This window comes from Camarhynchus parvulus, chromosome 1A (genome assembly GCF_901933205.1).
Source record: "Camarhynchus parvulus chromosome 1A, STF_HiC, whole genome shotgun sequence".
NCBI classification, from domain to species: Eukaryota; Metazoa; Chordata; class Aves; order Passeriformes; family Thraupidae; genus Camarhynchus; species Camarhynchus parvulus.
The window spans coordinates 70549136-70576045 of NC_044586.1; the positions used below are offsets into that span (position 1 = coordinate 70549136).

The following is a 26910-nucleotide window of genomic DNA, read 5'->3' on the forward strand; positions in this document are numbered from 1 at the left end:
GGATCCATGGGGTGTCCCTGGGGTGTGCCGGGTGCTGTCCATGTCCATGGGGATCCATGGGGTGTCCCTGGGGTGTGCCAGGTGCTGTCCATGTCCATGGGGATCCATGGGGTGTCCCTGGGGTGTGGTGCGGCTGTGGGGGCCGTGGTCCCCTGACGCCCTTGGTGTCCCCTGACGCCCTTGGTGTCCCCTGACGCCCTTGGTGTCCCCGTGCCCTGCAGGTGACAGTGCTGTTCGCGGGGCAGAACATCGACGGGAGCCCCTTTGGGGTGAACGTGGGCATGGCCCTGGGCGACGCCAGCAAGGTCACGGCACGCGGCCCCGGCCTGGAGCCCGTGGGCAACGTGGCCAACAAGGCCACCTACTTCGACATCTACACTGCAGGTGGGGCACCGGGGGCTCTGGGGACGCGTCCTCGGGCTGGTGCTGCCGTGGCACGGCCAGGGGAGGGGGACGTGCCTTCATGGTGGCACGGCCATGGCACAACCCAGAGACTTTGAGGACGTGTCCTTGTGGTGGTGTGGCTGTGACATGACACTCTGGCACTGTCCATGTCCTCATGATGACGTGGGGTGCCTGGTGGCTCTGGGGATGTGTCCTTTGAGTGGCAGGGCCATGGCATGACCATGGCATGATCTCATGGGGGCTCTGGGGACGTGTCCTCAAGGTGACCTCGATGTAGCATGACCTGCTGGCCCTGGGGCCACACCTTTGTGGTGACATGGCCGTGGGGTGGTCTTATGGTGACAGGGCCATGGCATGGCAAGTGGCACCAAGACTGTGTCCTTGTGCCATGGCCATGGTGGTCTGGTGGCTGTGGGGCCATGTCAGGGTGACAGGGCCATGGCGTGGCTGGGTGACTCTGGGGACGTGTCCCCACGGTGGCCTGGCCATGGCACTGAGCGCGTGTCCTGGTGATGGCAGGGGCTGGCTCGGGCGATGTGGGGGTGGTGATCACAGACCCCCAGGGCCGACAGGACACAGTGGAGGTGATGCTGGAGGACAAAGGGGACAACGTGTTCTGCTGCACCTACCGGCCCGTCCTCGAAGGGCCACACACCATCTGTGTCACCTACGCTGGTGCCCAGGTCCCCAGGAGCCCCTTCACTGTCAACGTGGCTGAAGGTGAGGCTCCCTCCTGGGTCCCCATGTGGCTCCAGAACATTTGTGACCGCTGTAGCTATGACAATGACTCCTCTCAGCAGCCCCATGTCACCCAGCTGTGACCACGGTGGCCCCAGGGCACCCAGTGGTGACCGTGGTGGTCCGTGACACCAATAAGTGACCACGGGTGAACCATGGTCCCCTCACACTCCCCAGGGTGTCCCTCTGGCACCTCTGTCCCCAGGGGTTGGTTCCTTGTGTCCCTGAGAACACCGTGGCACTCTCCTGTCCCCAGGGCATCCCCAGGGCATCCCTGTGGGCCGCTGCCAGCCCTGGGACACCCCCGTTCCTGTCCCTGGGGGTTCCCCAGGGTCCCCCTGGTCTTGCTGGTGCTAACGTGAGTTTGCAGCCTGCACCCCCTCGGCGGTCCGGGCCACGGGCAGGGGGCTGCAGCCACGGGGGGTCCGAGTGCAGGACGTGGCCGACTTCAAGGTTCTGACGCGGGGCGCGGGCAGCGGGGACCTGCGGGTGACGCTGCGGGGACCAGGTACGCGCCACGTGTGGGAGCATGGCAGGGCTGGCAGGCTGGGGGCACCACGGGCATTGGGGACCTGCGGGTGACACTGCGGGGACCAGGTACGTGCCATGTGTGGGACCATGGCAGGGCTGGCAGGCTGGGGGCACCGCGGGCTTGGCCACTGGAAGGATGTGGGGAGGGTCCCACTGGGGGGCCATGGGGTGAGTGTAGGGGTGGGGGTCCCCAATGGAGGATACAGATGGGGGACCCATGGGGGTCTAGGATTGGGGGACACCGTGGGGGTGGCCACGGGGCATGGGCGAGGTTGTCCATGGAGGTTGGATGGCTGGGGGCCATCCTGGGGCTGACCATGGGTTGGGGTGGGTGCCCCATCTGCCCCTCGCACAGGGGGCACGGAGGAGCCGGTGACGGTGCGCGACGTTGGTGACGGCGTCTACGAGTGCGAGTACGTGCCCCGGGTGCCCGGCACGTACCAGGTGTCCATCACCTGGGGCGGCTACGCCATCCCCCGCAGGTCAGTGCCCAGCACGGGGGCAAGGGAGGGGGTGGGCTTGGGCGGAAGGGGGGGCGGGGGGAGGTACAAGCCCACCCCTCACTGCCCCACCACCCTCCCAGCCCATCCGAGATGCAGATGTCCCCCTGGGGTGGGGTTTTGGGGAGTGTGGGGTGTGTGGGGGGTACAATTTGAGGTGCAGGTGTCCCCCCAGGGGTGGGAGATATTTGGGAGACTGGGGGGTGCAGGTGTGTGCAGGTGTGGTGTGATCCCCTCCCTCCCATTCCCCCAGCCCGTTCAATGTGCAGGTGTGTGAGGGGTGTACAGGTGTGTTACAGCCCCCTCATACCCGCCTGTCCCCCAGCCCGTTCGAGGTGCAGGTGTGTGAGGGGTGTGGGTGTACAGGTGTGTACAGGTGTGTTACAGCCCCCTCACACCTGCCTGTCCCCCCAGCCCGTTCGAGGTGCAGGTGTCCCCCCAGCCGGGGGCACAGAAGGTCCGGGCCTGGGGGCCGGGGCTCGAGGGCGGGGTCGTGGGGCGCCCTGCAGACTTCGTGGTCGAGGCCGTCGGCACTGAAGTGGGGACCCTGGGTGAGCAGGGGGGATGTACAGGTGGGGGGCACTGTGGTGGGGACCCTGGGTGAGCCCTGAAGGGGGGGACATGGGAACAGGGTCAGGGGCACTGTGGTGGGGACATGGGGACAGGGCTGGGGTCCTGTGGTGGGAACAGGGTGGGAGCTATGTGGTGGGGTGACACCCTGTTGGGGACACGTGGACAGAATGGGGGGCACCATGGGGCAGCGTGGCACTGTGGGGGGTGTCAGTGTGGTGGGGACTAGGGCACGGAGTGTGTGAAAACCCACTGGGGACACGGGGACAGGCTGGAGAATGGGCACCATAGTGAGGTCCCCCCGTGCTGTGGTGACACAGGCATGCAGAGGTGGTGACATGGGGCAGGTTGGGGGTGGCACCAGAGGGGTCAGGGGGACACGGGTAGTGCCACACTGGGGGGACACGGTCACAGAGAGGGGAAAATGGTCTGGGCGTCCCCACTGGGGGGACATAAGGACATGTTAGGTGTCACCCTGCTGGGGGCACAGGCACAGATTGGGGACAAGGATGAGCTCTGGGGGTGGTGGCTCCGGTGGTGGTGGCACAGGCACAGAGAGGGGGACAAGGACATGCTCTGGGGGTGGTGGCACAGGTGCAGAGGGGGGGACAGAGATGAGCTCTGGGAGCGGTGGCTCTGGGGGCGGTGGCACAGGCGCAGAGGGGACGAGGACGAGTTCTGGGGGCGGTGGCTCCGGGGGTGGTGGCACAGGCACAGGGGACAGAGATGAGCTCTGGGGGTGGTGGCACAGGCACAGGGGACGAGGACGAGCTCTGGGGGCGGTGGCTCCGGGGGTGGTGGCACAGGCACAGGTCACAGTGGCTGCGGTGCCCCCAGGGTTCTCCATCGAGGGCGTCCATGGCTCGATGACAGGCGATGGCTGGGGGCCCGCTACTGGCCCACGGAGCCAGGGCTGTACGCCGTGCACGTGGTCTGCGATGACGAGGACATCAGGGACAGCCCCTTCATGGCTGATATCCGCCCCGCTCCCCCCGACTCCTGGCCCGACAAGGTGCTGCGACCCACGGCAACCCACGGATCCTGCTGTGCCCCACTGCGCCCCATTACACCTCACCTGTGGGTGCTGGGGGTGCCAGCACCCCATTGCATCCTTCTGACCCCCCTCTCCACAGGTGAAGGCCTTCGGGCCAGGGCTGGAGCCCACTGGCTGCATCGTGGATCGCCCGGCCGAGTTCACCATTGACGCCCGTGGTGCCGGCAAGGGGCCCCTCAAGCTTTATGCACAGGTGGGAGCTCTAGGGGCTGCTGGGTGACATTGGGCGGTGTTGAACACCTTTGAGTACTGTATTGAGCACCCTTGGGTGTCATTGGCCAATGCTGAGAGCCTTTGGGCACCCTTGGGTGCCATTGGCCAACGCTGAGAGCCATTGGGCACCCTTGGGTGCCACACTGAGAGCCATTGGGCTCCCTCACCTCCCCCCTGCTGCTCGCAGGACGCCGAAGGCTTCCCCATTGACATCAAGGTGAAGGACAATGGTGACGGCACCTTCCACTGTGTCTACGTCCCCACCAAGGCCATGAAGCACACAGTCATCGTCGCGTGGGGGGGCGTCAACACCCCCAACAGCCCCTTCCGTGTAGGTGTCGTGGGGCCCATGGGTGCTGGGGTGGCCGTGGGGGTCCCTTGAGGTGTAGGGAGGGGGTGTTAGTCATGGAGGGTGTTGAGGTGTCAGGTGTGGGGCTGGGGTTCAGGGTGGGGCTGGGGGCCCTTGAGGTGATGTGGATGGAAATGGGGGTCCCATGGGGTGCTGGATGTGGGGATGGAGGTCCCAGACCTATAGGGTGCTGGGGTAGGGCTGGGGATCCCATGGAGTCCTGGGGATGGGAGTCTGGAGGGGTTGGATGGAGGCAGGATGCTAGTGGTGGGGTTGGAGGTCCTAGTCCCATGGGTGCCAGGGAAAGAGAGGTCTGTGCCCCTGCCCCATGAGACACTGTGGGCCCACAGGTGAGCGTGGGTGAGGGCAGCCACCCCAGCAGGGTGAAGGTGCACGGGCCGGGTGTGGAGAAGACGGGGCTGAAGGCCAATGAACCCACCTACTTCACCGTGGACTGCAGTGAGGCTGGACAGGGTGGGTGCAATGGTGGGGGCCACCCTGGAACTCCTCTGTGGGCATGAGACTTGTGTCCCTGGGCCAGCACCCCTGGTCCTGCACCATTACTGCCAGTCCTGCTCCATCATTTCTGGATCAAGGGTTCTTCATCCTGGGCCCATCAGTTCTGGTCCTGGTCCTTCATCCCTGATCCTGGTCCATTGTCCCTGCTCCTGGGCCTGCATCCCTGTTCCTGCACCTGCATCCCTGGTCCATTATCTCTGATCCTGGTCCATCATCAGTCCTGGTCCTGTCCATCACCTCCAGCCCCGATCCAGCCCCCTGCCCCATCTGCCCGGTCCCACTCCTTGGTGTCCCCCTGGGAGCGGGGGCCACTGACCCGGCCACCCCCACAGGTGACGTCAGCATTGGCATCAAGTGTGCCCCGGGTGTGGTGGGGCCGCTGGAGGCCGACATCGACTTTGACATCATCAAGAATGACAACGACACCTTCACAGTCAAGTACACGGCGCCGGGCGCGGGGCTCTACACCATCATGGTGCTCTTCGCCAACCAGGTCAGGGTTCTGGCACGGCCCCACACCCCCTGGGGTCCGTCCGCACTCTGTGGGGTGTCCCCAGCCCCCGGGGGCCAGGTGGGGCCAGGGCTTTGGCGCCATGGAGCCCCCGTGTCACTGTGCCCTGGTCTTGGTCCCCAGGAGATCCCTTCCAGCCCCTTCCGCATCAAGGTGGACCCATCCCACGACGCCAGCAAGGTCAAAGCCGAGGGACCTGGGCTCAGCCGGACAGGTGAGGAGCCAGTGGGGTGGGGGACATGGGGTGGGGTGCCGGGTGCTGTGGGGCAGGTGCTGTGAGTGCCATGGGTCCCACGGGGCTGACACTGGGGGGCGGGGGTGGAGGTGGGGACCCCCACCCACTTCTGGGTGCCGTGGGGCAGGGGCTGTGGGTCCTGCAGTGACCTGAGCTGATGCTGTGGTGCAGGGGTGGAGGTGGGGACCCCCACCCACTTCCGCGTGCAGACGCGGGGCGCGGGGAAGGCCCCCCTGGACGTGCGGTTCGTGGGGTCGGGGCCGGGCGCGGCGGTCGCTGACTTCGAGGTCATCGACAACCACGACTATTCCTACACGGTCAAGTACACCCCGCTGCAGCAGGTGCGTGCTGGGGGCACCGGGACCCGGGGACATCCCATGGAGGCACCCAACCACTCTGGGCACCCCAGCCCGCAGGGTCACCCCACGGGGGAATGTATGCCCAACATACAGGGGCTCCCCGGCCCGTGGGGTACCCAAGAGGGGCCCCCTCACCCACATCCCATTCCCTGGGCTCCCCCAAGGACACCCACCCATAGAGCCCAGTGTGCAGGGACACCCCATGAAAACCCCCTCCCCATAGGCACCCCCAGCTCCTGGGCAACCTACCCCTATGAACCCCCCACTGCCGTGGACACCCCACCTCTGTGGGCACCCCTTGGGGCAGCTGCAGCCCCACATGTGTACCTGTCAACCCAGGGCACCCCCAGGTCCATGGATTCCCCCATCCCAATGGGAATTTACCTTCCCCAGCAGCCATGGGTGACCCCCAGCCCCCCTCAGCCTTATGGCTATGGGTCCCCTGGCACCCCCTTGGAACCGCCCAGCAGCGTCCCCTGGGTGTCTGCCCTCTGCCCCATGGCTGGGTGCTGTGTGGGGGTCCCCAGGCAGCACCCTGAAGTACAGTTGTTCCTGCAGGGCCCCCTGTCCGTGGTGGTCACCTATGGGGGGGACCCCATCCCCAAGAGCCCCTTCCCCGTCACTGTGGCTCCCCCACTGCAGCTGGGCAAGGTCAAGGTGCAGGGGCTCAACAGCAGTGAGTGCAGCACGGGGGGAATGGCGGGGGGACCCCGAGGGAGGGGAGCGCCCTGCATGTGGTGTGGAGCGGGGGGTGGGCCCTGGAAGGGACCCCTGAGCACTGGGGGCACCCTGGGGGAAGAGACCTTGGGGGGACACCTGGGGGGCAGGATCAGCCTGGGGGGGCACTCTGAATGTAAGGCCACTCTGGGGGAGGGCACTCTTGAGTGTGGGGTGCAGCATGGGGTGAGAGCACATGGGGGCACGGACACTGCGGGTAGGGGTGCCTGGCTGGGGGACACACACCCTGGTTATGGGGTGCAGCTTGGGGGCACCAAGGGTGGGTTGGGGGGCACCCTAGTAGGAGAGGTTTGGGACTGCAGGGGAGCAACCAGGATATGGGGGACAGATATGGGTGGGGGCACGGGGGGCACACACCCTGTGGGGAAACAATAGCCTGGATATGGGGACACACCCTTGGGTGGAGGTGACACACCCTGGGACAGACACACACGCCCTGCTCCGGATCTGCGGGACACATCTGGGTATGGGGTTCTCCATAGGTCTGGGGGCACCCCAGGGTGTGGGGTGCCCCTCTGACCCCCCACTCCCCTGCAGAGGCAGAGGTGGGGCAACTGCAGGAGTTCCAGGTGGAGGCCCAGGGTGCAGGAGGCCAGGGGCAGCTGGAGGTGAAGGTGACGGGCCCCTCGCGGCGCCCCGTGCCCTGCACAGTGGGGCCTGCCCCCCCTGGGGGCCCCCACCCCGTCACCTTCACGCCCTCCGAGGAGGGGCCCCACCGCGTCGAGGTCACCTACGATGGGCACCCGGTTCCAGGCAGCCCCTTCCCTGTGGAGGCTCTGCTGCCCCCTGACCCCTCCAAGGTGAGCCTGGCATGCGCGTGTGCCACAGGGATGTGTGTGTCCCAGGGATGTGTGTGTCCCAGCCCCTGTGTGTCCCTCTGCTCTCCTGACCCCCGTGTGCCGCTCACAAGCCCCAAATGTGCCTCTACCCCCATAACCCCTGCATGTCTCCCCGACTCCCAGTGTTCCTGTGCCTGCAGGTGGTGGCCTCGGAGCTGGGGCTGCAGGGCAGTCACATGGGGATCCACTGACCCCCACCTGTCCCCATGTCCCCCTTGCCCCTTATGTGTCCCCCTGTCCCCTTGACCCCTATGTGTCCCTGTGTCCCCTTGACCTCCTCCTGTCCCTGTGTTCCCCTGACCTCCACCTGTCCCTGGGTCCCCCTTGACCCCTACGTGTCCCTCTGTGCCCTTGCCCCCTACGTGTCCCTCTGTGCCCTTGACCCCCACCTGTCCCTGTGTTCCCCTGAGCCCTGTGTGTCCCTGTGCCTGCAGGTGGTGGCCTCAGGGCCGGGGCTGAAGGGCGGCCGTGTTGGGGTGCCAGCCCCGTTCTCCATTGCCACGCAGGGCGCGGGCAGTGGGGGGCTGGGGCTGACAGTGGAGGGGCCCTGCGAGGCCAAGATCGAGTGCCAGGACAACGGGGACGGCTCCTGCGCCGTGTCCTACCTGCCCACGGCGCCCGGGGAGTACCACATCAACATCCTCTTTGCCGGGCGCCACATCCCGGGCAGCCCCTTCACGGCCGCGGTCACGGCGCCCTTCGACCCGGCCAAGGTGACGGCCTCAGGGCCGGGGCTGGAGCGCGGCCGCGCCGGCGAGGCCGCCGTCTTCTCCGTGGACTGCTCCCAGGCCGGCGAGGCCGAGCTCACCATCGAGATCCGCTCCGAGGCCGGCGTCAAGGCTGAGGTGCTGGTGCAGAACAACCGCGACGGCACCTACGCCATCACCTACACCCCGGCCTGCGCCGGCGCCTACACCATCACCATCAACTACGGCGGCCTCCCGGTGCCCAACTGCCCCGTGCGCGTCACCGTGGACCCGGCCGTGGACACCAGCAGCGTCAAGGTCTACGGCAAAGGCGTGGAGCCGCGAGGTGAGCGAGGGGCCGCTCACTATGGCGCCTCCTCCCGTCCCTGTGGGCATCTCTTCCTCTTGAGTACCCCTGTGGACACCACCACAGGCATCTCCCCTCTATGAGCATCCACGTGGGCACCCCAACCCCGTGGGCATCCCATCCCTGTGGGCACCCCATTCCTGTGGGTGTCCCCTCTCTGTGGACATCCCCACTCACAGGCATCCCATCCCTGTGGGCACCCCATGGACAGCTCTTCTCATGTGGGGGTTTCTGGGCACCCTCTAGACACCCCTCCATGGGAACCTCCCCCTTGCATGGACAACCCCGTGGCTATGGGCACTCCCGTGGTGACAAACATCTCCTCCCCATGGGCACCCCCTCTAATGGGGGCTCTCCTGGGCACCCCACAGGTGTCTCTCCTCCCCCTGTCCCCTTGCCACCACCACTACTCAGGGTCCTGGTGGTTTTCCCCTCATTCCTGGGGGGAGGTTCTGGGGATGCAGGGGGTGTGGGGTGGGACCCCAAGGGTGTGCCAGTCCCCCCTGAAGCCCCTTTGTGTGCCGAGGGGGACATGGGCTCTCAGAGGCTGCTGTTAGGGACCCTCAGCTGAGCTCTGAGCCCCCTTGACCACCCTGTACCCCTCAGGGGTGCTGCGGGAGGTGGGCACCGAGTTCACGGTGGATGCACGGGCACTGGCCCCCACCGGGGGACCCCACGTCCGGGCACGGGTGCTGAACCCCTCAGGGACCCCCATCGACACCTTCGTCACCGACCTCGGCGATGGCACCTACCGCGTGGAATACACACCCTTCGAGGAGGGTGAGGGACCCCCACAACCCCCGGGAGCCCCAACACCCCCAGAGACCCCCAGACCCTCCTGCAGAACACAGACATCCCAGGGGACTCCCAAACCCCTCGGGACCCCCAACCCCTGGGAACCTCCAGGGACCATGAGCTCCCCCCGGGACTCTGCTCCTACACCGGATGCCAACTTCCCCCCAGGACCCCAAGTCCTGGCCAGGCATCCTCCATTCCTCATGAGGGACCTTCAGAGAGGGAGGGACCTTCCCATACCATGTCCAAGCGGGGACCCCCTTGAATTCCCGCTGGATACCCAGAACCAGGAACCCTGAGACATCCCCAGATCCCAACTGGGGACTCCCAGCCTCCCCCAAAAACCTCATCCAGGGATCCCCAAAACCCCCAACACCTTTCAAACACCACTAAGGGACCCCCAAACTCCCCTGAGAATCCCCGTCCCAGAGACCCCTTGTGCCCCCTCCATGGGCAGTGTGTGATGCGTCCCTGTCGCAGGGCTGCACCTGGTGGAGGTGACATACGATGACGTGGCGGTCCCCAAGAGCCCGTTCCGTGTGGGGGTGGCCGAGGGCTGCGACCCCACCCGCGTTCGGGCACACGGCCCCGGCCTGGAGGGAGGCCTGGTGGGCACGGCCAACCACTTCACTGTGGAGACCAGGTGGGCACTGACCCCCAGCCTCGATCCAGCCCTGCTCCCCAAGGACCCCAACCCCTGCTCTACAAATGCCCTGCCCGAGCCATGTTCCACACCCAGGGACCCCTCATGCTGTCCTTGTTGGGGGGTTCGGGGTGGGAGTGGCTCCCTGCTTCAGTGTGGAGACCAGGTGGGCACCAACCCTGGGTCCCTCCATTCCCACATGCACGGACTCCTTCCCCAGAGATATCACCTCCGTCCCAAGCCGCCATCTCCACTGCCTGTCATGGAAGTGCCACCACTATCCTCTTGCACCTGTGCCCTTCATGTGCATGTCCCACCTCTATCCCATGTCACCAGCCTGCCACCTCCATCCTATGCCACCACTCTGGCATCTTCATGTTCTGCCACGGAGTTCCCACGCCCAACCTCTTGCATCCTCTACCACCTGTGTCCTTTTCCATGGATGTGCCACCTCCATCCCATGTCACCAAACAGGCATCTCCCCCCTGCTATGAAAGTGCCACCTCCATCCCATGTCACCAGGATATCATCTCTGTCCCCTTGCCATGGAGGTGCCACCTCTGCCAGGGAGGTGGCACCTCCATCTCCACAGCATGGCAGTTGTTCCCCCTGGCCCCACCCTGCCCGTGTCACCTCTCTGAGCGGTGGCTTGTCCCCAGGGGCGCGGGCACTGGGGGGCTGGGCCTGGCCATTGAGGGTCCCTCAGAGGCGAAGATGTCCTGCAAGGACAACAAGGACGGGAGCTGCGCGGTGGAGTATGTCCCCTTCACGCCTGGTGACTACGACGTCAACATCACCTTCGGCGGCCACCCCATCCCCGGTGCGGGCACACATAGGGACAGGGGGTGGGGGTGGGGGGAGATGTCCTGACTGTCCTCTCTTGGTCACAGGGCTTCACTGTGGGAATGCCACCCATGGTGGCCCCACAGCCAGGTTGTCCCCTGCCTGTGCTGTCCCCATGACCATGGCTTTGGCACCCCGTGGCCACACTGACCGATGGTCGTGTTGTCCTCGTGGCTCACATTGACCCTATGGCCACACTGACCTTATGACACACTGGCCCTACAAAGTGTCCATGCACATGATGGACACGCCAACTGTATGGCCATGCTGTCCCTGTGCCCCTGTGAACCTCATGGCCATGTTGACCTTGTCCTCATGCTGACCCCATCCCCAGCTGTCCCCATCCCCACGCTGACCCCATCCCCACACTGACCCCACACTCACATTGGCAGCAGCCACACCGCCCCCATCCCCAGCTGCCCCCATCCCCACACTGACCCCACACTCACATTGGCAGTGGCCACACCGCCGCCATCCCCAGCTGCCCCATGGTGCCTCCCTCATGCCCTGACCCCTCTCCACACAGGGAGCCCGTTCCGGGTGCGAGTGCGGGATGCTGTGGATGCCTCCAAGGTGACGTGCTCAGGGCCAGGGCTGGGTCCCAGTGTCCGTGCCCGGCTGCCCCAGAGCTTCACCGTGGACGTCAGTGCCGCGGGACGTGCAGCCCTCGAGGTGACGCTGCTGGGGCCCACTGGTACGTGGGGACATGGGGGCAGGGGGAGCCTGTGTCTCGTGGGGTGTCCTGACCTCTGGGGTGTCCTGCCTCTTGTCCTACTCTGTAGGATGTCCTGGCCCTTGGATCCCATGGTCTATGGAGAGTCCTGCCCCCTGGGGTGCCCTGACTCCTGGCTTGTCTGGCACCATGGATGCCCTGTTCCAAAGGGTGTCCACTCACAGTGCCTGTATATAGGTGCCCTACTGTGGCACCTGACATAGGGTCTACTCAGGACATCCAGTGCCATGGATGCCCTTCTTCATAGGGCGTCCAACTCCATGGGGTGCCCTCCTCATGGATAGTCAGATCCACCCAGGGAGGTTGTGCCCTACATGCTGCTCTATACCCCGATGTCCTCCTGTCCCACACATCTCCCTGCCTCACATGTCCCCACCCCACATGTCCCACTGCCCCACAGGGCTGCCGGAGCCAGTGGAGATCCGAGACAACGGTGATGGCACCCACAAGGTCACCTACACCCCAGCCACCGATGGGCCCTACACCGTGTCCGTCAAGTACGGGGGGCAGGAGGTGCCACGCAGGTGAGACCCCACCCCGGGTGGGCACAGGGGGACAGGATCCCTGCACAGCCTGGAGACCCTGGCACCCTCCTGACTCCCTGCCTCCCCCAGCCCCTTCAAGGTGACGGCGCTGCCCACCCACGATGCCAGCAAGGTGCGGGCGAGCGGCCCCGGGCTGAGCGCGGGAGGGATCCCGGCCAGTCTCCCTGTGGAATTCACCATTGACGCCCGCGACGCCGGCGAGGGGCTGCTCACGGTGCAGATCCTGGTCAGTGTGTGAGGGGAAACGTGGGGAGTGTGAGGGTTGTGGGGGGGCACACTGAGGATGGGCTGCTCACGGTCCAGACCCTGGTCAGTGCAGGGAGGAGTCATGGCTGCTGAGCCCCACAGGGTGCCCTTTCCCCACATCCCGGGGTGCTGAGCCCCACAGGGTGCCCTTTCCCCACATCCCGGGGTGCTGAGCCCCAGAGGGCGCCCCCAGCACAGGGCACTGATGCGGGTTGCCTGCAGGACCCCGAGGGACAGCCCAAGAAGGCCTCAATCCGGGACAACGGGGACGGCACCTACACGGTGTCCTATGTGCCCGACGTGCCGGGGCGCTACACCAGCACTGTCAAGTACGGGGGCGACGAGATCCCTGCATCGCCCTTCCGGGTCCTGGCCGTGCCTTCTGGCGATGCCAGCAAGTGCCTCGTCACAGGTGGGGCTGCCCCCCAGTGTCCTTATGCTGACCTATGTCAACCCCTTGCTGGCCTCTGGCATCCCCTTGCTGACTCACAGCATCCCCTCACTGCCCCACGATGTCCCCTTGCTGCCCCACCGCTCCCTGCCCCACAGACCCCTTCCTGCCCCACAGCATCCCCTCCTGCCCCACAACACCCATATGCTGACCCACAGCGTCCCCCTGCTGTCCCACAGCACCCACCCCAGACACCCCTGCCTTACCCCCACCACCCTGTGGCTGCCCCCCAGCACACCCCCTGCCCCACTGCTGCCCCCCAGCACCCCTGCCACCGCCCCCAGACCTGCCCCGCGGCGCAGTGGGGATGAACGGGTGCCCCCAGGACAGGATGTGCCGGCCCCCCCGGAGCCCCCCGGCCCCCTCGGCACCCCCGGCCCCCCAACCAGCCCCCCAACCCCTTCTCACCGCTCTCCCTGGTCTTTCTTGCAGTATCCATTGGGGGCCATGGACTGGGTAAGTGGTGCCAGGGGGCAGTTGGGGGGCTGGGAGGAGGCAGTTGGGGGATAGGTTTGGAGCCCCCCTATGGCCCTGACCCCACCCTCCCCCGCAGGTGCCTGCCTGGGCCCCACGATCCAGATCGGGGAGGAGACGGTGATCACGGTGGATGCAAAGGCAGCGGGACAGGGCAAGGTCACCTGCAAGGTGTCAACGCCTGATGGTGCCGAGCTGGACGTGGATGTGGTGGAAAACCACGATGGCACTTTTGACATCTTCTACACCGCTCCTGAGCCCGGCAAATACGTCATCACCATCCGCTTCGGTGGGGAGCACGTCCCTAACAGCCCCTTCCATGTCATGGTGAGTGGGGCACTGCGGAGGGCACTGTGAGTCTAGGGGGGTTGTGATGGGTCAGACTTTGGGAGACCATGCTGTGGGCAGCATGGAACTGGGAGACCACGGTGGGTACCATGGGGCAGAGAGCTGGGACTATGATGGGCACTGTGGGGTTGGATGATCATGGTGGCTGCTGTGGGGCAGACAGGTGGGCCCGTGGGGTTGGGAAACAGTGGTAGGGGGACCCAAGGGGCAAAGGGTCGAGGGCACACGACAGCATGGGACAGATTTTGAACACCAAGGTCACACCATGGTGGGGTTGGAACATCGTGGTAGGCATCAACAGACAGAGGACTGGGGCCATGGTCAACACCAAGGGACAGGGAGTTGGGTCAGTCAGCATGGAGTTGCAAGAGCACAGTGGGCCCTGCAGGGTTGGGTGACCATGATGGGAGTTATGGAACTGGGGGACCATAGAGGGGCAGTGTTGGGATACTGGTGACCATCATGGAGCTGAGAGTTGGGAGACCATGGTGGGCCCTGTGGGGCTGGATGACCATGGTGGGCACTGTGGGGCCAGGGTTGTGGTGTTGAGAGTTAGGGTCATGGTGGACACCATGGGGTTTGGAGGTCATGAGGATCATCACAGGGCTGGGAGCACACCTTGGGCGTTCTCATGTCCCCTCTATGGCCACCCTGGGGCTGGGAGCCCACCATGAGGTTCTCACCCTCCCTCTCTGCCCCACGATCAGGCCACAGAGGAGCCCCCAGCCACCACCGAGAACCTCCGGCCCTTCAACCTTGTCATCCCCTTCACGGTGCAGAAGGGTGAGATCACAGGTACAGCACTGGGTTGTGGGGATGGGGACCATCCCTTCAGTCACCAGCCCCCTCTTGGTGCCCCTACTGACGAAATACCCCCAGGTGAGGTGCGGATGCCCTCGGGGAAGACAGCACGGCCCAGCATCACCGACAACAAGGACGGGACGGTGACAGTGCACTATGCCCCCTCCGAGAAGGGGCTGCACGAGATGGACATTCGCTATGATGGCAACCACATCCCTGGTGAGCCATTGGGGGGCACTGGGAGGTGGCTGAGGAAGGTTGATACAACTCTGCCCTGTCTGGGCTCCTGTGGGGCAGGCACACACCACGGTGTGGAATGTCCCTGTGGAATGTCTCTCTGGGGTCCATGGTTGGTCACCCTTATGTTGGGGTGTCCACATGGGTTTCTGACCATTGTCCCTTGTGTCCCCAGGGAGTCCCCTCCAGTTCTATGTGGATGCCATCAACCCACGCCACGTCAGTGCCTATGGGCCTGGGCTGAGCCATGGGATGGTCAACAAGCCATGCACATTCACCATTGTCACCAAGGATGCTGGCGAGGGTGAGTGATGGCCGAGGGGGGCTCAGAGGTCATGGGGACCCCTCCAGAGCCATCAGGAGGGACTGGAGACCCCTGTTGTCTCCTGACACCTCTTATCCAGCGCCTTCTGACACCGCCTGTGCCTCCAGGTGGGCTGTCGCTAGCGGTCGAAGGTCCCTCCAAGGCGGAGATTACCTGCCAGGACAACAAGGACGGGACATGCACCGTGTCCTACCTGCCCACAGCCCCTGGCGACTACAGCATCATCGTGCGCTTTGATGACAAACACATCCCAGGCAGCCCCTTCACTGCCAAGATCACTGGTGAGACAGGCTGGGGGCCCTGTGCACACTGGGGTCTGCGGGAGTTCTGGGGGTTCTTGGGGGCTCCACGTGGCCATGGGGGCACCTGGTTGGCCATGGAGACATCTATGGAGTCAGGGCCATGAGGGCACCTGCGAGGCTGTTGGGGGCACTTGTATGACCTTGGGGGCACCTGTGGGTCATGAAGACCATGACATGGTCATGGGGACACCTGTAGGGTAATGGGCACACTTGCCCCATTGCCATTGGGACAGCTGTGGTGTCTCTTGTCCATCCCTGACCACCAGGATCCCCCCTCCCATGGCCTTAGGGACACTGTGAAACCTTGGAGTCCCCAACCCATGGCCATGGGGGTGTCACAGACCTTTGAGGACCCCATCACAGGGCCATGTAGACCTTGTGGGGACTCTATCCATGGCCTTGAGAATGCTATTCACATGGCTTTGGGTGAGCCCTGATTCTGAGGACCCTCTCCATATGTCCATTGGGACCTTGTGGGGCTTTGGGAATATTCCATCACCCCTGGGATCATATTAATCTTGTCATCCACCTTGGGTTGATGTGCCTGCTGATGGCATCTCTGCAGGAGATGACTCCATGCGCACGTCCCAGCTCAATGTGGGCACCTCAACTGATGTGTCCCTGAAGATCGCAGAGACAGACCTGAGCTTGCTGGCAGCCACCATCCGCGCACCCTCGGGCAACGAGGAGCCATGCCTGCTCAAGCGGCTGCCCAACCGCCACATCGGTGTGCAGGGACACGGGGACACCACGGGGACACAGGGACATGCAGATGTGGGCACAGGAGAACTGGCACATGGGCACATGAGAGGAGGATATGGGACCTGGGAACTTGTCGGGACAGGGAACAGCGGGGCTGTGGGGTCACAGGGATGGGTGGCCTTGTGGCATTGGGCCAGCAGGGGATTGGTGGCCATAGTCAGGGGACTTGGATGGTGACCAGGGGCTGATGGAGGTGGCCAGGGGCTGGTGGTGGTGGTTAGGGGACGGGGATGGTACATGTGTGGTGGCCAAGTCTGGTGGTGGTGTGTGACCGTTGTGTCCTTCCCAGGTATCTCATTCACACCCAAGGAGGTGGGCGAGCACGTGGTGAGCGTGCGGAAGAGTGGGCAGCACGTCACCAACAGCCCCTTCAAGATCCTGGTGGGACAGTCAGAGATTGGTGATGCTGGACGGGTCAAGGTGTGGGGCCAGGGGCTTCTGGAGGGCCACACCTTTGAGGTGGCTGAGTTCATCGTGGACACACGCAGCGCTGGTGAGGACATGGTGGGGGATGGCCATGGGGGAGGGGGTAGCCATGGCCAAGGGCAGGATGGGGTGATGGCCATGACCATGAGTAGGTTGTGGCCACCCAAGGATGAGGTGGTGGCCATGGTTATTGCAGTGGTGTACTAAGGCCACATGTGATGGTGGCCAAAGCTACATGTGGCCAGGAAGGGATGGTGGCGATGGTCATGGCCAAGGCAGGATGGTCCCTGTGGCTGGGGTTGGATGGTGGCTGTGGTGGCAATGTGGCCATAGCCAGGATGATTTGAGGACCATGGCCATGCTACAGTTGTGGCCAGCACAGGATCAGGTGGTGGCTATGCTGTGACCTTCTTCTAAATGGGATGGTGACCATGGTCGTGGCATGGCCAATGCCCAGGTGAAAGGTGGCTAAGCCATGCCATGGCTGTGGCCAACACAGGATGGGCTGGTGGCCATGATTATGGGCATGCTATGACCATGGCCAGAATAGAGTGGTGGCCATGTCCATGGTGCAGCCAAGAGGGTGATGCTGTGGTGACCTGGCATGGCCATGGCCAGGGCAGGGGTGATGGCTGGGATTGGGTGGTGACTATGGACAGTTTGGGCTTGTGGCCTTGGTGTGACCATGACCAGGACAGGGACAGCCTCCATAGGACACCGCTGATCATGTCCCCATGTCCACCCAGGTTACGGCGGGCTGGGCCTGTCCATTGAGGGCCCCAGCAAGGTGGACATTAACTGTGAGGACATGGAGGATGGCACCTGCAAAGTCACCTACTGCCCCACCGAGCCCGGCAACTACATCATCAACATCAAGTTTGCTGACAAACATGTCCCAGGTGGGGCTGGGGGAAACATGGGGGACAGAGGGTTGTGGTGGGGAGGGGTGCTAGGACCCCCAGGGGTGACTGAGGTAACTGTGTCCCACAGGGAGCCCCTTCACGGTGAAGGTGACGGGTGAGGGGCGGATGAAGGAGAGCATCACGCGCCGGCGGCAGGCGCCCTCCATCGCCACTGTTGGCAGCACCTGCGACCTCAACCTTAAGATCCCAGGTAGGGTTGGCCTTCCTCCTCCTTCTCCTCCTCCTTCTTCTCCTCCTTCTTCTCCTCCTCCTACCCCCTCCTCCTCCTACCCTCCCTCCTTCTCCTCCTCCTTCTCCTCCTCTTTTCCTGCTCTTCCTCTTCCTTCTCCTCTTCTCATCTTTCATCCTCCATTATCCTCCTCTTCATGCTCCATCATCCTCCTCTCTTCCTCCTCTTCTTCTCCCTTCTCCATCCTAATCTTCCTCCTCCTGCTGTGTGGGCCATGGGGATGGAGACACATCTCAACCACTCCAGCTCTGATTTCTTCTTGCTTCCTCTTTCTCTCCCCTCCGTGCGTCTGTGTCCATGTCTGTGTCCCCCTGTGTGCCTGTGCCTGTCCTTGCATCCCACTGTGCATGCCACCCCACACTGATACCTCCCTCCACATGTCTATGTGTCCATTTGCACCTATCCACGTGTCCATCTCTGGCTTCATCCACCCTTGGCTCCACCCTTCCCTGCACCATTCTCTACTTCCAACCCTGTGACCCACCCATGTCTCCACCCATCATGATTCCATCGTCCCTGTGTCCATCCTTGTCTCCGTCCCTCCGTGTCTCCACTCTTCCACGTCTCCTCCCATCACTACATCCATCCCTCTGTCCATTCATCCCCCCGTCTCTCCATATCCTTCTGTGTCCCCGTCATCCCTCTGTGCACCCTTCCGTTCCCCCTCCGTGCTCACATCCCGTGGTCCCCACGTGTCCCCACGTGTCCGCACTGTCCCTGTGTGTCCCGCGGGGCGTTCCCCAGGGAACTGGTTCCAGATGGTGTCGGCGCAGGAGCGGCTGACGCGCACGTTCACGCGCAGCAGCCACACGTACACACGCACGGAGCGCACCGAGATCAGCAAGACGCGCGGCGGCGAGACCACGCGCGAGGTGCACGTGGAGGAATCGACCCGCGTGGGCGGTCGCCTTCCCCCGCGCGCCCCCGGAGCCCTTTGGGGCCTTCGGGGCCTTCGGGACCCGCGAGGGCATCGGCGCCTTCGCAGCCCCCGCGCGCGCACACGAGGGTGCGTCCTGCCCCGAGCTCCTTCCTTTTTGGGGTGCAGCAAAGTGGGATTGCACAGGGGCTGCATGTGCACGAGGGACAAGGGCGCACCTGGGCTGGGTGTGCAGGGCACTGCGTTTGCACGAGGGGCGGGTGGGCACGAGGGGAGTGTGAGTGCAGGGAATTGTGCTTGCCCAAGGACTGGGTGCACTGGAGCACCAGTGTGTGTCTGCACAGAGCTGTGCTTGCACAAGGGCTGCGTGCACCGGAGCACCAATGTGTGTTTGCACAGAGCTATGTTTGCCCAAGGACTGGGTGCACCAGAGCACCAGTGTGTGTCTGCACAGAGGTGTGCTTGCACAAGGGCTGGGTGTGCAGGGAAGTGGGCTTGCATGAGCGCTGGGCACACTTACCACAGGAGTGCCCTTGCACACGGCTGTGTGTGCTCACACAAGGGCCCACCTGTGTGTGCCCAGGACACACCTGGGACAGACTCCCTGGCGCACGTGTGGGGGCTGCTGTGCTGATGGGGGTGCCCTTCACACGGGATGTGTGCAGAGGAGGGGGAAACTCTGGCTCTTTGCACACGCAGGTGCACACCTGCTTACGGGGTGTGTGTGCTCAGCCCAGAGGGCTGTGGGTCCCCTCGGCACGGGTGTGCAGTCCCTCAAGGGTGTGTGCATGTGTGTGTGAATGTGTGTGTGTGTGCACGCTGGAAAGTGCACGTGTCCTGTGCATGAGGGGGTGCACTTGCAGGGTTGGATGCACCCAATGGGGGGTGTACATGGGCTCTGTGGGTGTTGTGATGTCAGGGCACACTGCTGGCAGGGTGGTGGGATGGCAGTGACATGGGTGCCCTGGTGGTGGGGGAGCAGGGTGTTAGTGTGCCAGGGAGCCCTTGGGATGATGGTGAGAAGGTGATGGGGCAATGGGGTGCCGCAGTGCCCTGGTATCAGACTGACAGGATGTTGGGGTGACAGGATGACACAGTGCCCTGGTGACAGGATGCAGGGGTGCTGTGGTGCCAGGGTGATGGCTTGATGGGGTGACAGGGTGTTCCAGTGACAGGTGCTGGGGTGCCATAGTGACATGGTGATATGGAAATGGGGTGCAGAGGGGCTGAGGTGCAGGGGTACCCGGCTTACAGGATGATGGAGTGATGTGGTGACAAGGTGCTCTGGTGACAGGATGACAGTGTGCCACGTAGTGATAGGGTGCTGGAGTGCCATAGTGGCGCAGTGGTGGTGTGACAACAATGGAGTGATGTTGAGGTGCCCGAGTGCCTGCAGGGTGATGTGGTGTGTGCCAGCAGGCGAGGCGTCGGTGCAGGAGCTGGGATGCCATAGCGGGAGGGTGTTGGGGTGCCGATGTGTTGGGGTGCCCATGGTGACGTGGTACGTGCCTGCAGGCGAGGCGATGGGCAGGAGCTGGGATGCCATAGCGGTGGGGTGTTGGGGTGGCGCTGGGGTGCCGCTGTGTTGGGGTGCCCGGGGTGACATGGTGCATGCCCACAGGCGAGGCATCGGCACAGGAGCTGTCGGCGCAGGTGCTGAGCCCGTCGGGGCAGCAGCGCGAGGCCGAGGTGGTGCCGGGGGCCGCGGGGGTGTACAGTGTGCGCTTCGTGCCCCAGGAGACGGGCGCCCACACCGTCAGTGTCAAGTTCCGGGGGCAGCACGTGCCCGGGAGCCCCTTCCAGTTCACCGTGGGGCCCCTGGGCGAGGGCGGCGCCCACAAGGTGCGCGCGGGGGGCACCGGGCTGCAGCGCGCTGTGGCCGGCACGCCAGGTACGGGGGGGCTGCCAGCTATGGGGGGTGATGGGGGCCTGGGGGCGATGGGGGTGATGGGTGTGTGGGTGTGGTGGGGATGTGGGGGCAATGAGGGAGGGGTGCTCTTGGTGGGATGCGTGTGAGGTCTGGGTGCTGTTGGGGGTGTGGGTGACTATGGGGGGGTAGGTACTATGTGTGTGTGGGGTGTTGGTGAAATTTGGGGGCTCTGGGTGTGGTGATGGGGAATTTGGGTACAGCTGGGTGTGGGGGCAATGGGGGGGTGTCATAGGTGCTCTGTGTTCCATGGGTGGCATGTGGGTTCTTTGGGGGGGTCTGGGTGCCATGGGGAGGTGAGTGCAGTTCTATGCTGGGTGTCACCGTCCTGGGGTGCCATTGAGGGCCACGGTGACCCCCCCAGCTGAGTTCAGCATCTGGACACGTGAGGCGGGTGCGGGGGGACTCTCCATTGCTGTTGAGGGGCCCAGCAAGGCCGAGATCTCCTTTGAGGACCGCAAGGACGGCTCCTGTGGCGTCTCCTACCTGGTGCAGGAACCAGGTGAGGGGGGGCTGTACCCCAACACCCCCAACCACCCTAACCACCCCTAACATCCCCCAGGGTGCTCAGGCTGGGGCTGGGGCCACAGGACCTTCATATGAGGAGGAACCCACATGCAAATGTATCCCCAGTTAAGGGTGTCCCCCCAGGAGGATGTCCCCAAATAAAGGTGTCTCTCTGCACAGGTGTCCCCGTGGGAGGGTGTCTCTGTGCATGGGTGTCCCCACATAACAGTGTTCCCAAGGGAAGGTGTCCCTGTGTGGGGGCTCCCTGCCTGACTGTTCCCTGTCCCCCAGGTGACTACGAGGTGTCCATCAAGTTCAACGAGGAGCACATCCCTGACAGCCCCTTCATTGTCCCTGTTGCCTCCCACTCCGATGATGCCCGACGCCTCACTGTCACCAGCCTGCAGGTACAGCAGGGGACAGCCCCTGTGAAACCCTGGGGCACCCCTGGGCTCACATGCCACAGGATGGCCTCTGGGTCCCCAGGTCACTCTTGGGCTGCTCTGAGCCCCTATTGCACTCTTGGGATGCCCACTGTGTGCCACCATTGGATTTCCTGTAGCACCCTTGGACCCTCTGGGGCCACCTCTCCCTCCCTCATGTAATTCTTGGGGCCACCTCTCTCTCCCTCCTGTCACCCCTAGACCACATTTATGTCCCTCTGTGCTAGCCTTGGGACCCTCTCTGGTGCCAGTCTCATGTCCCTTGTGTCACATTGCACCCCTGTGTCACCCTTGGGCCCTGTGGTGTTCCCCCTGCCCCACTGCTCCCCGTCATGTCCCCTCATTCCCTGGGGTGAACCAGCTGGCATCATTCACGATGTCCCCCTGTCCCCCCCATCCCTGATGCCACTGTGGTGTCCCCACAGGAGACAGTGGCAGTGAACCAGCCAGCGTCCTTTGCAGTGCAGCTGAACGGGGCGCGCGGCGTCATAGACGCCAAGGTGCACACGCCTGCAGGGGTGGTGGAGGAGTGCTACGTGTCCGAGCTGGACAGCGGTGAGGGGACACCATGGGGACACCACGGGGACACCACGGGGACAGGGGGCTTGAGAGCAGTCTGCAGATGTGGGGTTGTGGGCACAGGGTGCAGGACACAGGGACATGTGATGTGGGGACATGGGGCTTGAGAGCATGGGGACATGGGGTATGGGGACAGAGTGACACAGGGACAGGGGGACACAGGACATGGTGACATGATGGCATCCCCCAGACTAGTACACACTGGGGTTCTTGCGTGGGGTGGGGAGATACAGGGATGTGGGGACATGGGACACAGGGACATGGGGACATGGGTGTGGAGATACAGGGATGTGGGACACGGGACGCAGGGTTATGGGGACGTGTCTGTGTCCTGTGTCCCCGTGATATGCACTGGGGTTCCTGCTGTGCAAGAACAGGGGTGTAGGGACATGGGGACACAGGGACATGGGAATGTGGGGACATGGGGACACAGGGACGTGGGGGTGTAGGGATGTGGGGACACAGGGACGTGGGGGTGTAGGGATGTGGGGACACAGGGACGCGGGGGTGTGGGGACGTGTCTGTGTCCCCTGATATGCACTGGGGTTCCTGCTGTGCAAGAACACGGGTGTAGGGACATGGGACATGGGGGTGTAGGGATGTGGGGACATAGGGACATGGGGGTGTGGGGACATGGGGACACAGGGACACGGTGACATGTCTGTGTCCCCCAGACCGGTACGCCCTGGGGTTCCTGCCACGTGAGAACGGAGTGCACTCCATTGACCTGCGCTTCAATGGGCGCCATGTGCCCGGGAGCCCCTTCAACATCCGTGTGGGCGAGCAGAGCCAGGCCGGGGACCCTGGGCTTGTCACTGCCTTTGGGCCAGGCCTCGAGGGTGGCCGCACAGGTGACACTGCTGTGGAGACAGGGATGGGGCTGTGGGAGGCGGGTGGGGACAGACACGGCCGTGAAATGGTGATGGGGACAGAGCCACGATGGAGATGTGGCCATGGCGTTGCCATGATGGGAACATGGCTGTGGGTGATGACCGCAACAGTCTCTTGGTGTTCCCCCCATGATGCCATCCCCATGTCCATCTCCCAGGGGTGCCCTCAGAGTTCCTGGTGCAGACAGCCAATGCAGGGGCAGGAGCACTGGCTGTCACCATTGATGGCCCCTCCAAAGTGGAGCTGGACTGTACTGAAGTCCCCGAGGGCCACCGCGTCACCTACACCCCGATGGCCCCTGGCAACTACCTCATCTCCATCAAGTATGGGGGCCCCCACCACATCGTGGGGAGCCCTTTCAAGGCCAAGGTCACTGGTATGAACAGGGGGGACATGGGGCTGGGAGGGGACATGGGTATTGGGAGGGACGTGGGGACAGAGAGGAACATGGAACTAGTGGGGACACAGGAACTGGGGGGAACATGGGGACACTGGGGCCACATCACGGGCAGCCCCTTCAAGGCCAAGATCACTGGTACAGATGGAGTGGGAGCAGACTTGGGGATGGAAAAGGGAGACTGAGGGAGGAGAACACGAGAGTCCCCCGTGTGGGGTGACAAGGGTCAATGATGGCCATGATGGAGAGTTGCAGGATGGCCACCCTGCAGGAGCCCCAGGGGGAGTCCTGGGGGTGACGTGGTGTAGGAGCCCCAGGATGACAGGATGGGGGTCCCAGGGGGAGGGGGGTTGTCCCCGAAAGATGTCCCCCAGCATGGTGTGATGGGGGTGTCCCATGGTGGGGGCTGACTGTGTCCCCTGGTACTCCCCAGGCCCACGGCTGTCAGGCGGGCACAGTCTGCACGAGACCTCGACAGTGCTGGTGGAGCCGGTGGTGAGGGCAGGCTCGCGGGGCCCCCCCGCCTTTGGGGGGGTCACCAAGGCCCCATCAGATGCTGGGCAGGTGGTGGCCCGGGGGCCAGGGCTGGCAGCCGCCCGCCTCGGCCACAAGAACCACTTCACCGTGGACTGCAGCAAGGCCGGTGAGGGCACTGGGGGCCCTGGGGCTGGGGCAGCTGGGAGGGGGCATGGGGCTGGAAGGGCAGATGGGGGCTCAGCAGGTGCTCCAGGGACACCAGGGAGTCCTGTGAGGGCTTGGAGGAGAGGTGGGGGGTCTGTGGGGTGTTCAGGCAATTCTGGGGAGTCTGCAGAAAGGATGGGGTGGGTTAAAGGCGGGCCTGGGGGCCCTGGGAGGGCATGGAGTGGGTGAGTGGGGGAGTCTAGTGGAGGGTCTGGGATGCAGGAGGGAAGTTTGGGGCGACCCTGGAGTCTCGAGCTCAGGGTTCACCCTGCCCATGTCCCCCCAGGCACAAACATGCTGCTGGTTGGGGTGCACGGCCCCAAGGCGCCGTGTGAGGAGGTGCACGTGAAGCACGAGGGGAACCGCGTGTACACGGTGACCTACAGCGTGCGGGAGCGTGGCGAGTACGTGCTGCTGCTGCGCTGGGGCGACCGTGACGTCCCGGGGAGCCCCTTCCGCGTCACTGCGGCCTGAGAGCCCCGGCGTGCGGGGGCACGGGCCTGGCAATAAAGCACTGGGAGAGGAACGGCGTCCGCGTGGTGACTGGGGACACAGCACACGTGGTGACTGGGGACACAGCACACGTGGTGACTGGGGACACGGCACACGGGGGGCTGGGAGCGGGCCAGGGCTCGGGCCATGCTGGGGAAGGACGCCAGGTTTAGGGGTGTCCTGAGCAAGACACCACAATTGTGGGGTGTGCAGAACAGCACAGCAGGGTTTGGGGTAGCCCTGGGGGTCCGGGGCAGGATGGTGGGGCCCGGTGGGGTCCAGAGCAGGACATCCTGGTCCTGGGGGATGGGGGGGATCCTGTGGGCTGCACGATGGGACCATGAGGGCCCGGTGTGAGATGGTCGGGTCTGGAACAGAACACCGGAGGTGATGCCCGCGTCCTGAGGGGTCCAAGGGGATTCCATGGAGGAACAGCGGCAGCCTGGGGGGCCCGGGGGGGTTCGGGGGTCCCGGCCAGCGTGGTCCGGGGTGCCTGCGGGGCCCGTGCCGTCCGGTAGGGGGCGCTGTGCAGGAGAGCGCCCCGCGTCCGCTCACGGACACGACACACTGCGCATGCGCGCGGCGCGGGGGCGGGGCCGGCGGCAGGGGTGGGGCGAGAACGCGGAGGGGCGGGGCCAGCAGGGACGCGGGTCCTCCCTCGGCGGTGGGCGGGGCCGGGCGCGTTGCCGGGCAGCGGCGGGCGGGGCGCTCCGGGAGCGGCGGCGGCGGAACCCGGAAGCGGCGGCGGGTTCCGGTCGGTCCCGGCCGGTCCCGATCCCCACAGCCGCTCCCGCCGGCGCATCCCCACTCCGCCGGCTCCTGGCAGCCGCTCTCCTACGGTCCGTGTCCCGGCGGATTCCGTTCCCAGCGGGCCCCGGGCATGGCGGGCCGCGGAAAGCTGATCGCGGTGATGGGCGACGAGGACACGGTGACCGGGTTTCTGCTGGGCGGCATCGGGGAGCTGGACAAGCACCGGCGGCCCAACTTCCTGGTGGTGGAGAAGGAAACAAGCCTGGCGGAGATCGAGGAGACGTTCCGGTGTGTGGGGGGAAGGCGGCCCGGGGGGGCCGGGGGTGTCAGTAATGTTCGGGGGACCGAGGGCGGCCGGCAGGGTCAGTAAGGTTCGTGGTGCCTGAGGGCTCCCTGTGGTGCCCGTGCGAGCCCACAGTGGGGTCTCTGGGGGGGATCCAGCCAGGCTCTGGGCTCCGGGGGCTCGCAGAGTTCCGGCAGGGGAGGGAGAGGGCCGGCCGGAGTCTGGGCTCACGGTGCCCGGAGCGCTCAGGGGCCCGAGCAGCGTGTCCCGCCTGGCTGGGCCGCCCACGGCGGGCGCTCCGTCCCCTCACTCTCCCTTTTTCCCCTTGGCAGGGGTTTCCTGGCGCGGGAGGACGTGGGCATGATCCTGATCTCGCAGGCGCTGGCGGAGCAGATCCGGCCGGCGGTCGCAGCCCATGCCCGGGCGCTGCCCGCAGTGCTCGAGATCCCCTCCAAGGACCACCCCTACGACCCGGCCCGGGACTCGGTGCTGCGCCGCGCCCGGGGGCTCTTCGCACCCGATGAGCTGCGATAGAGCCCCCCGGGAGCCCCAGCCCCTCCCCATACCCCCCCAAATCCCCCTCTAAGCTCCCCCAAACAGTTCCCCCAGTACCCCCCGTGTGTGCAAGCCCCCGTGGCACGCCCAAGCTGTCCCCTGCAGCCGTGGCCTCTTTGCACCCAGCAACGGGTGACTGGCACCCCCAGACTGTCCCCAGTACCTTTCCAGCACCCCCAAAAGGTCCTTCACCACTCCCCCAGCTTCTTCACTCTCCACGACCTGTGGTAGCCCTCCCTGGTAGCCCAAAACAGCCCCTGGCACCATCTGGGGTCACAAGCCAGCCCTGGGGGTCTCCATCCCAGGGAAGCCCACCCAGGGGCCCCCAGCCCACCTCGGGCAGTTGTACCCCATGCCTGGGGGTCCCCAGCCCATCCCAGGGTGCTTCTGGGGGGTCCCTGGGGTTCCCAGGGTGCCCTTCGGATGCTGGGGGGCTGTGGTTGCCCGGTGGGTCTGAGGGTGACACGGGGAACCTGGCATGTCTCTGAGGGTGCCTGGGGCTGCCACAGGGGCCCTGAGGGTGACCCGTGACGATGTCTCAGCCATGTCCCGTGATGGGGAAGTGCCACCACCATATCCTGCTGAATCCTGCCAGGTCCTGCCTGTAGGAAGGGAGGGACGCCGTGGGGGAGGAAAGGAACACCCCAAGGACACTGGGAGTTGTCACTGTGACCTTGTCACCGTTCCCCCAGCTCCTCCCCAGCCTCCTCAGCCCCAGCAGAACCTGGGGGGAAGGTTATTTATTGTCCTCCCCCAATGCCCAAATGTCATTTGTGTCCCCCGTGTGTCTCCCTGACAGTGTCCCCAACATGTGCTGACGCCACTCACTGT

General features: G+C 64.8%; 2 protein-coding genes across 2 annotated transcripts in view; both read left to right on the top strand.

Moving 5' to 3' along the window:
• The window catches only part of FLNC (filamin C), a 30455-nt gene extending 5936 nt beyond the window's left edge, over window positions 1–24519 (top strand). Inside the window, 43 exon segments of the mRNA XM_030959839.1 lie at window positions 222–384; window positions 925–1125; window positions 1514–1651; window positions 2030–2156; window positions 2589–2725; window positions 3582–3623; window positions 3626–3756; window positions 3878–3991; window positions 4199–4342; window positions 4711–4834; window positions 5212–5372; window positions 5514–5604; window positions 5797–5966; window positions 6543–6660; window positions 7260–7522; window positions 7996–8593; window positions 9221–9394; window positions 9890–10052; window positions 10712–10872; window positions 11422–11589; window positions 12029–12152; window positions 12243–12399; window positions 12642–12831; window positions 13303–13326; window positions 13424–13671; window positions 14400–14487; window positions 14572–14712; window positions 14906–15034; window positions 15163–15336; window positions 15923–16084; window positions 16409–16612; window positions 17292–17444; window positions 17536–17658; window positions 18442–18602; window positions 18604–18703; window positions 20196–20465; window positions 20866–21003; window positions 21300–21415; window positions 21877–22006; window positions 22705–22881; window positions 23079–23297; window positions 23752–23961; window positions 24286–24519. Coding sequence (XP_030815699.1) covers window positions 222–384; window positions 925–1125; window positions 1514–1651; window positions 2030–2156; window positions 2589–2725; window positions 3582–3623; window positions 3626–3756; window positions 3878–3991; window positions 4199–4342; window positions 4711–4834; window positions 5212–5372; window positions 5514–5604; window positions 5797–5966; window positions 6543–6660; window positions 7260–7522; window positions 7996–8593; window positions 9221–9394; window positions 9890–10052; window positions 10712–10872; window positions 11422–11589; window positions 12029–12152; window positions 12243–12399; window positions 12642–12831; window positions 13303–13326; window positions 13424–13671; window positions 14400–14487; window positions 14572–14712; window positions 14906–15034; window positions 15163–15336; window positions 15923–16084; window positions 16409–16612; window positions 17292–17444; window positions 17536–17658; window positions 18442–18602; window positions 18604–18703; window positions 20196–20465; window positions 20866–21003; window positions 21300–21415; window positions 21877–22006; window positions 22705–22881; window positions 23079–23297; window positions 23752–23961; window positions 24286–24473 — 7014 coding nt within the window. The 3' untranslated portion in view covers window positions 24474–24519.
• Window positions 24520–25186: 667 nt separating this feature from the next.
• ATP6V1F (ATPase H+ transporting V1 subunit F) lies at window positions 25187–26906 on the top strand. The gene is made up of 2 exons (XM_030960627.1): window positions 25187–25529; window positions 25857–26906. The coding sequence occupies exons 1-2, from the start codon at window positions 25372–25374 to the stop codon at window positions 26056–26058; spliced, it is 360 nt and encodes a 119-aa protein (XP_030816487.1). The 5' UTR covers window positions 25187–25371; the 3' UTR covers window positions 26059–26906.
• The last annotated feature ends 4 nt before the right edge of the window (window positions 26907–26910 follow it).

Excerpts from the sequence above, each read along its gene's own strand:
- ATP6V1F (XM_030960627.1), top strand. The coding sequence starts at position 25,372 with ATGGCGGGCCGCGGAAAGCTGATCGCGGTGATGGGCGACGAGGACACG. Across the intron at positions 25,530-25,856 it reads GAGATCGAGGAGACGTTCCG|GGGTTTCCTGGCGCGGGAGG; the intron begins GTGTGTGGGGGG and ends TCCCCTTGGCAG.